Genomic DNA, 8349 nt, shown 5'->3' on the forward strand with positions numbered 1-8349 from the left:
TATCTTGACCTCAAACAATAATCGACATCTAGCTTGCGTACCTTTCCTGTCCACAAAGTTGCGCACTTGGTGTACTTCTAGGTCACGAACTGCATGTTCGTTAACACCGTGGCGTAACAGTCATCTCTTTCTCTTTCATCAAAAATTTGTAGACCTTTTACAGCGAGCAGCCTGCGCACCCGGAGCGCCGCCATTGGAAGCCTTCTGGATCGAGAGCAGACGGGCGTCAGCAGCCACTCGCTCCTCCAGCATCGTTCCGCCGAAAGGCCGCGAATCGCTGATTACTATTATTTAAAAATGTGAAAGAACAGAGGAGGAGACGAGCTCTGTCGTGAACTGCAAGGACTGCGACAGGGCCCTGAATGTGTCAAGAGCATAGACTTGAAGAAAAAATACAGGGCACCTCTTTTGGCAGAGCCCTGACGAAGGCAAGTATTCTTTTGTCTATTCGGTTGCTCCAACCTGGAACATGCCTTTTTCAACCATAGTTTATTGCTTCGTCTGCATTTCCCCTGAACATCAGCCCCAGTGGACGTCGTCGCTGGCTTTGATAACAATCAGAGGTATGTTGCTCTAAGGGTTCAACACAACTGCTTCGGCAGCAAGAAACAAGTGCGAGGAACACTGCTTGATGCATTTTATCTTTTACAACTCTGGAGATGAAGCGGATGGCAAAGACAATTTCCATCGTCATCATCAGCAGCAGCAACGACATCAGCAGCCTGTTTTGTGTCTACTGCAGGACGAAGGCCTCTCCCTGCGATCTCCAATTACCCCTGCCCTGTGCCAACCGATTCCAACTAGCGCCCGCGAATTTCCTAATTTCATAACTCCACCTAATCTTCTGTCGTTCTCTATTGCATTTTCCTTCTCTTGGTACCAATTCTGTAACCCTAATGGTGCAACGGTTATCTAACCAGCGCATTACATAACATGCCCAGCTCCATTATTTCCTCTTGATGTTAATCAGGATATCGTCTACACCCGTTTGCTCTCTGATCCAAACCGCTCTCTTTCTATCTCCTAACGCTATGGCTAGCAATCTTCGTTCCGTCGCTCTTTGCGTGGTCCGTAACTTGTTCTCAAGCTTCTTTGTGAGTTTCCAAGTCTCTTCCCCATATGTTAGCACCGGTAAAATGCACTGATTGTACACCTTCCTTTTCAATGATAACGGTAAGCTTCCAGTCAGGAGCTGGCAATGTCTGCCGTGTGCGATTCAAGCCATTTTTATTCTTCTGTGAATTTCCTTCTCATGATCAGGGTTCCCTGTGATTAATTGACCTAGGTAAACGTGCTCCTTTACAGGCTCTAGAGGCCGACTGGCGATCCTCAACTCTTGTTCCTTTGCCCGGCTATTTATCATTATCTTTGTCTTTTGCATATTAATGTTCAACCCCACCCTCACACTCTCTCTGTTAACGTCCTCGGTCATCTGTTGTAACTCATCCCTAGTGTTGCTGAACAAGACAATGTCATCTGCAAATCGAAGGTAGCCGAGATATTCGCCGTTGGTCCTTGCTCCTAAGCTTTCGCAGTTTAGTAGCTTGAATACTTCTAAACACGCACTGAATAGCATTGGAGAGATCGTGCCTCCGTGTCTGACCCCTTTCTTTATAGGTATCTTCCAGCATTTCTTGTGTAGATTTAAGGTAGCTGTAGAACCTCTGTAGATATTCTACAAGGCATTTACGTAAGCGTTCTGTACTCCTTGATTACGTAATGCCTCCATGACTGCTGGCATCTCTACTGAATCAAATGCCTTTTCGTAATGTATGGAAGCCATATAGAGAGGCTTATTGCACTCTGCGGATTTCTCGATAACCTGATTGATGACATGAATTTGATCTATTGTAGAGTATCCCTTCCTGAAGCTAGCCTGTTGCCTTGGTTGACCAAAGTCCAGTGTTGCCCTTATTAGATTATTTTGGTAAATATTTTGTATAATACTGGGAGTAAGCTAATGGGCCTATAATTTTTTAATTCTTTAATGTCTCCCTTTTTGTGGATTAGTATAATGTTTGCATTCTTCCAGTTTTCTAGGACCGTTGTAGTCGATTGGCACTTCTTTTAAAGAGCCGCCAGTTTTTCAACCTTTGTCTCCTCCATCTTTGATTAAATCGACTTTTATTCCACTTTGTCTTTCCGCTGTTCTTCGTTTCATGTCATGCAAGGTCCTTCTGACATCATCGCTAGTCATAGGAGTTCCTGTATCCTGTTCATTACTGTTTCAAACGGAGGTATCCTGACTCCTCTGGGTACTGTACAGGTCAGTATAAAATATTTCCACTTCCTTTACTATATCTTCGAGATTGCTGATGATATTACGCTACTTATCTTGCAGTGCATACATACTGGTTTGTCCTATGCCAAGTTTCTTTCTCACCGATTTCAGGCTGCGTTCATTTTTTTACGGCCTCTTCAGCCTTTCCCACACTATAGTTTCGAATATCCCTTACTTTCGCCTTGTTGATCAGTTTTGACACTTCCGCGAATTCTATCCTATCTCTTGAGTTGGACACTTTCATTTTTGTCGTTTCCTTAATTATTAGCTCATTTGTTACTTGGGACAGCTTGCCTACTGGTTGCCTTGGTGCCTTGTCACAATTTTAGGCACTGTTCATTCTTTGGAAATGCTTTTGCACGGTAATTCGAGTGGTAAGTAGTGTATATGTAATTTGGTGACGGGAAATTCACTATTGGCAGCGATGGCAGCGATAATGTAATTAGGAAGCGCAAGTTGTCTGTCCGGGCGGCCCCCATACTCGGTAACCCAAGTTGTCTACTGTGCCAGGCAGCAGCCAGTAGCCAGTCCCCGTGACTCGTGCTGCCTGCACGGCAGATGCCTAGTGGCCCAATCTATTAGACAACTTACGTGACATGGACGAAGGGCGTAAAGTAGCTGAATAAGGCTTAGAATGCCAATGGGATTACAAAGATATGCCTGGCATTTTGCACCGCTTTAATCATGCTGCTCTGGGAGGCAGTAAAATATTCAATGTTTAAAGATGGGCAAAAGCAAATAATTGCTAAGACGCCTTGTTTAGTACAGGGAATGTGTTTTCCCACATTTCCTCTAGAATCTATGGAAATGTTGACGTTTTGATTAATGCTGTGGCTATTCTTTTGGCAGCAAGCAGGATCGCTCGAAGTAAATTTTATGGGCAGTTTTCGTAAATTGCACGCGTGGATTCTGACCACTGACAGCGCGAGAAAAGGGAAAACTTGAGCAAACACTAAGTGTAAGCAGCGTGTCATTGTTTAGTAATGTCGCTGCATCCCGGACAACAAAGGAGCGACGGGGACACAAAATGAAACCCACACATTCCAGTGGTTTGAAGGCTCGCCGAGATCTCCACATGCAGGTTATGTATGAGATCGACTGTCTAGAAGAGCAGACGACCGACTTCTTTTACGAACACTCCCACGCGCGCTTAGGCCTCGGTATGTTGTAAAACAATGTACACACTAATAGTGAGTAATAGTATAAACCATTCTATACCTAACACCCTTATCCACTCTGGGGCGTACGTGCATGCCTCATTGTGTAAGGGTGTGAGTTACAGACTGATTTACACCTTTGTTCACTTTTGAGGGTGTAAATTATTTTGCAGTGTAGCCCCAACCACCTGACCACCCTGGTACGAGTTTTGATCCCCTCGTTGCCCTCTGGGTGCCCTGAAGATCCTGCCCAGTGGGCTTTTATTTTACTTTCAGGCTCTCTCCTTTGTCCTCCGTTTGCCAGCATTCTATTTTCTTGCAGGCTAAATCATCTCTAACCAGCAAATAACACTAGGGACAAAGGACGTCGGTTCGACCAAGGGACACTATGGAAATGCTGGATGGTACAGTTATCCAGCTTCGACTGGTTGCCGGCAAAATAGCCTGTTTGTTTACGCTGAATCCCGAAAACTGACCTAGCCAGATGCGCTGGTCACATCATCATCATCATCATCATCATCATCATAATCATCATCAGCCTAGTTACGCCCACTGCAGGGCAAAGGCCTCTCCCATACTTCTCCAACTACCCCGGTCATGTACTAATTGTGGCCATGTTGTCCCTGCAAACGTCTTAATGTCATCCGCCCACCTAACTTCCTGCCGCCCCCTGCTACGCTTCCCTTCCCTTGGAATCCAGTCCGTAACCCTTAGTAACCATCGGTTATCTTCCCTCCTCATTGCATGTCCGGCCCATGCCCACTTCTTTTTCTTGATTTCAACTAAGATGTCGTTTACCAGCGTTGTTTGCCTCACCCAATCTGCTCTTTTCTTATGCCTTAACGTTACACCCATCATTCTTCTTTCCATAGCTCGTTGCGTCGTCCTCAATTTCAGCAGAACCGTTTTCGTAAGCCTCCAGGTTTCTGCCGCATATGGGAGTACTGGTAACACACACCTGTTACACACTTTCCTTTTCAGGGATAGTGGCAACCTGCTGTTCATGATTTGAGAATGCCTGCCAAACGCACCCCAACCCATTCTTATTCTTCTGGTTATTTCAGTCTCATGATCAGGATCCGTGGTCACTACCTGCCCTAAGTAGATGTATTCCTTTACCACTTCCAGTGCTTCGCTACCTATCGCAAACTGCTGTTCTCTTCCGAGACTGTTAAACAATACTTTAGTTTTCTGCAGAATAATTTTCAGACCCACCCTTCTGCTTTGCCTCTCCAGGTCAGTGAGCATGCATTGCAATTGGTCTTCTGAGTTACTAAGCAAGGCAATATCATCAGCGAATCGCAAATTGCTAAGGTATTCTCCATCAACTTTTATGCCCAATTCTTCCCACTCCAGGCCTCTGAATACCTCCTGTAAACATGCTGTGAATAGCATTGGAGATATCGTATCTCCCTGTCTGACGCCTTTCTTTATAGGGATTTTGTTGCTTTCTTTGTGGAGGACTACGGTGGCTGTGGAGCCGCTATAGATATCTTCCAGTATTTTTACATATGGCTCATCTACACCCTGATGCCATGAATGCTGAGCTTTCGACTGAATCAAACGATTTCTCGTAATCAATGTAAGCTATATATAAGGGTTGGTTATATTCTGCACATTTCTCTATTACTTGATTGATAGTGTGAATATGGTCTATTGTTGAGTAGCCTTTCCGGAATCCTGCCTGCTCCTTTGGTTGACAGAAGTCTAAGGTGTTCCTGATTCTATTTGCGATTACCTTAGTAAATACTTTGTAGGCAACGGACAGTAAGCTGATCGGTCTATAATTTTTCAAGTCTTTGGCGTCCCCTTTCTTATGGATTAGGATTATGTTAGCGTTCTTCCAAGATTCCGGTACGCTCGAGGTTATGAGGCATTGCGTATACAGGGTGGCCAATTTCACTAGAACAATCTGACCACCATCCTTCAACAAATCTGCTGTTACCTGATCCTCCCCAGCTGCCTTCCCCCTTTGCATAGCTCCTAAGGCTTTCTTTAGTTCTTCTGGCGTTACCTGTGGGATCTCGAATTCCTCTAGGCTATTCTCTCTTGTATTTTCGTCGTGGATGCCACTGGTACTGTAAAAATTTCTATAGAACTCCTCAGCCACTTGAACTATCTCATCCATATTAGTAACAATATTGCCGGCTTTGTCTCTTAACGCACACATCTGATTCTTGCCTATTCCTAATTTCTTCTTCACTGTTTTTAGGCTTCCTCCGTTCCTGAGAGCCTGTTCAATTCTATCCATATTATAGTTCCTGATGTCCGCTGTCTTACGCTTGTTGATTAACTTAGAAAGTTCTGCCAGTTCTATTCTAGCTGTAGGGTTAGAGGCTTTCATACATTGGCGTTTCTTGATCAGATCTTTCGTCTCCTGCAATAGCTTGCTGGTTTCCTGTCTAACGGCGTTACCACCGACTTCTATTGCGCACTCCTTAATGATGCCCATGAGATTGTCTTTCATTGCTTCAACACTAAGGTCCTCTTCCTGAGTTAAAGCCGAATACCTGTTCTGTAGCTTGATCCGGAATTCTTCTAGTTTCCCTCTTACCGCTAACTCATTGATTGGCTTCTTGTGTACCAGTTTCTTCCGTTCCCGCCTCAAGTCTAGGCTAATTCGAGTTCTTACGATCCTATGGTCACTGCAGCGTACCTTGCCGAGCACGTCTACATCTTGTATGATGCCAGGGTTTGCGCAGAGTATGAAGTCGATTTCATTTCTAGTCTCACCATTCGGGCTCCTCCACGTCCACTTTCGACTAACCCGCTTGCGGAAAAAGGTATTCATTATCCGCATATTATTCTAGAAGAGTTGACTGTTGGGCTAGTTGGTCGTCCATATTTGAAGTAGTAGCTTAGCGCAAATAAAACCACAGACACAAGGAAGACAGACAAGGACAAGCGCTACTCACAACTGTTGAATGGAAAGGAAGGATAGTGCATATATATAAATCCTCTTGTCACGCATGCGCATACCAAGCAGAAGGGAAGCCGGTATATATATGCACTATATATATATATATATATATATATATATATATATATATATATATATATATATATATATGTATATATATATATATATATAGTGCATCCATATGCACTATCCTTCCCTTCCATTAAACAGTTGTGAGTAGCGCTGGTCCTTGGTGGTCTTCCTTGTGTCTGTGGTTTTATTTGCGCTAAGCTACTACTTCGAATAAGCATATTATTCTGTTCTGCAAACTCTACTAATAATTCTCCTCTGCTATTCCTAGAGCCTATGCCATATTCCCCCACTGACTTGTCTCCAGCCTGCTTCTTGCCTACCCTGGCATTGAAGTCGCCCATCAGTATAGTGTATTTTGTTTTGACTTTAGCCATTGCCGATTCTACGTCTTCATAAAAGCTTTCGTCTTCCTGGTCATCATGACTGCATGTAGGGGCATAGACTTGTACCACCTTCAATTTGTACCTCTTATTAAGTTTCACAACAAGACCTGCCACCCTCTCGTTAATGCTATAGAATTCCTGTATGTTACCAGCTATTTCCTTATTAATCAGGAATCTGACTCCTAGTTCTCGTCTCTCCGCTAAGCCCCGGTAACACAGTACATGCCCGCTTTTTAGCACTGTATATGCTTCTTTTGTCCTCCTAACCTCACTGAGCCCTATTATATCCCATTTACTACCCTCTAATTCCTCCAATAACACTGCTAGACTCGGCTCACTAGATTGCGTTCTAACGTTAAACGTTGCCAGGTTCAGATTCCAATGGCGGCCTGTCCGGAGCCAGGTATTCTTAGCACCCTCTGCAGCGTCACAGATCTGACCGCCGCCGTGGTGAGTTGCTTCGCGGCTGCTGGGGACTGAGGGCCGGGGTTTGATTGTTGTATTCATATAGGAGGTTGTGGCCAAGTACTGCACCAGGGTGGCCAATCCTACTCTGGTGAGAGAGTGCGTTACCGGTTCTGGTCACCGGGATCAGGACGCACTCCAGGCCTGTTTGTGCAATTTTCTCAACACACGGTTTTTTTTTTGTATTTTCCGTGGAAGAATTGCGAGGCGCCGGGATTTGAATCACGGTCCTCTTGCACTGGAGATGGAAACTCTACCGTCCCCGCAGGAGTTATATTAAAAATTAAATTATGGCATTTTACGTGACAAAACCGCTTTCTGATTATGCACGCCGTAGTGGAGGACTCCGAAAATTTCGACCACCTGGGGTTCTTTAACGTGCACCTAATTCTAAGTACACGGGTGTTTTCGCATTTCGCCCCCATCGAAATGCGGCCGCCATGGCCGGGGTCTGATCCCGCGACCTCGTGCTCAGCAGTCTAACACCATAACCACTGAGCAAGCACGGCGGGTCCCGCAGGAGTTGTACGCCTCATTTAACTTACAGTGGTGCCCTGTTTAGCGGTAATAAACTAAGAATGCCTGCCAAAGAAGTTCAGCACGTAGAAATTGTTTACTCGGCGTTCTCGAGACATAGACGTGGACGAGATAGCTCACCCATTTTTTTGCCAAGTTGTCACCAACGGAGAAGCCGGAAGAGAGCCAGTGGCACAACGGGTTGCCTTCGTCTTTGCGGTGCACGCACGCATGATGATGATGATGGTGGCGGTTATTCCAGACATTGGCGAATACCCACGGCGCAGTATTGGCCATGTAGTACACGGTAGGATCATATGACAAGAAGGGGAAGTTATGTTACAATGAGAAAAATAATAAAGCCAGCGATTATTTCGACATATGCGTGTACGTAAGAATGAAGAAACCGCTCAAAAACCCTACTGGTTATTCAACTACAAGTTCTTTAGTACAGTTAGAGTGTACTAGCAAAGTGTACGTAGAAAAAGAAATACAGTTGAAAACATAGGCTCCCTTGAAGATGAGTGAAGTGATGGTCAAAAATTGCTCGAAATT

General features: G+C 44.7%; 1 protein-coding gene across 5 annotated transcripts in view; it reads right to left on the reverse strand.

Moving 5' to 3' along the window:
• The window catches only part of LOC139061338 (uncharacterized), a 116691-nt gene extending 108667 nt beyond the window's left edge, over positions 1–8024 (reverse strand). For 4 of the 5 annotated variants that reach the window (XM_070541244.1, XM_070541245.1, XM_070541242.1 and 1 more), the window contains exon 1: positions 7936–8024. In XM_070541244.1, the coding sequence (XP_070397345.1) occupies positions 7936–7939 (4 nt within the window). In that variant the 5' untranslated portion in view covers positions 7940–8024. The remainder of the gene's footprint in view (positions 1–7935) is intronic. The other variant, XM_070541243.1, reaches the window with a different exon arrangement.
• Positions 8025–8349: the final 325 nt, after the last annotated feature.

The sequence above is a fragment of the Dermacentor albipictus genome, chromosome 6 (assembly GCF_038994185.2).
Source record: "Dermacentor albipictus isolate Rhodes 1998 colony chromosome 6, USDA_Dalb.pri_finalv2, whole genome shotgun sequence".
NCBI classification, from domain to species: Eukaryota; Metazoa; Arthropoda; class Arachnida; order Ixodida; family Ixodidae; genus Dermacentor; species Dermacentor albipictus.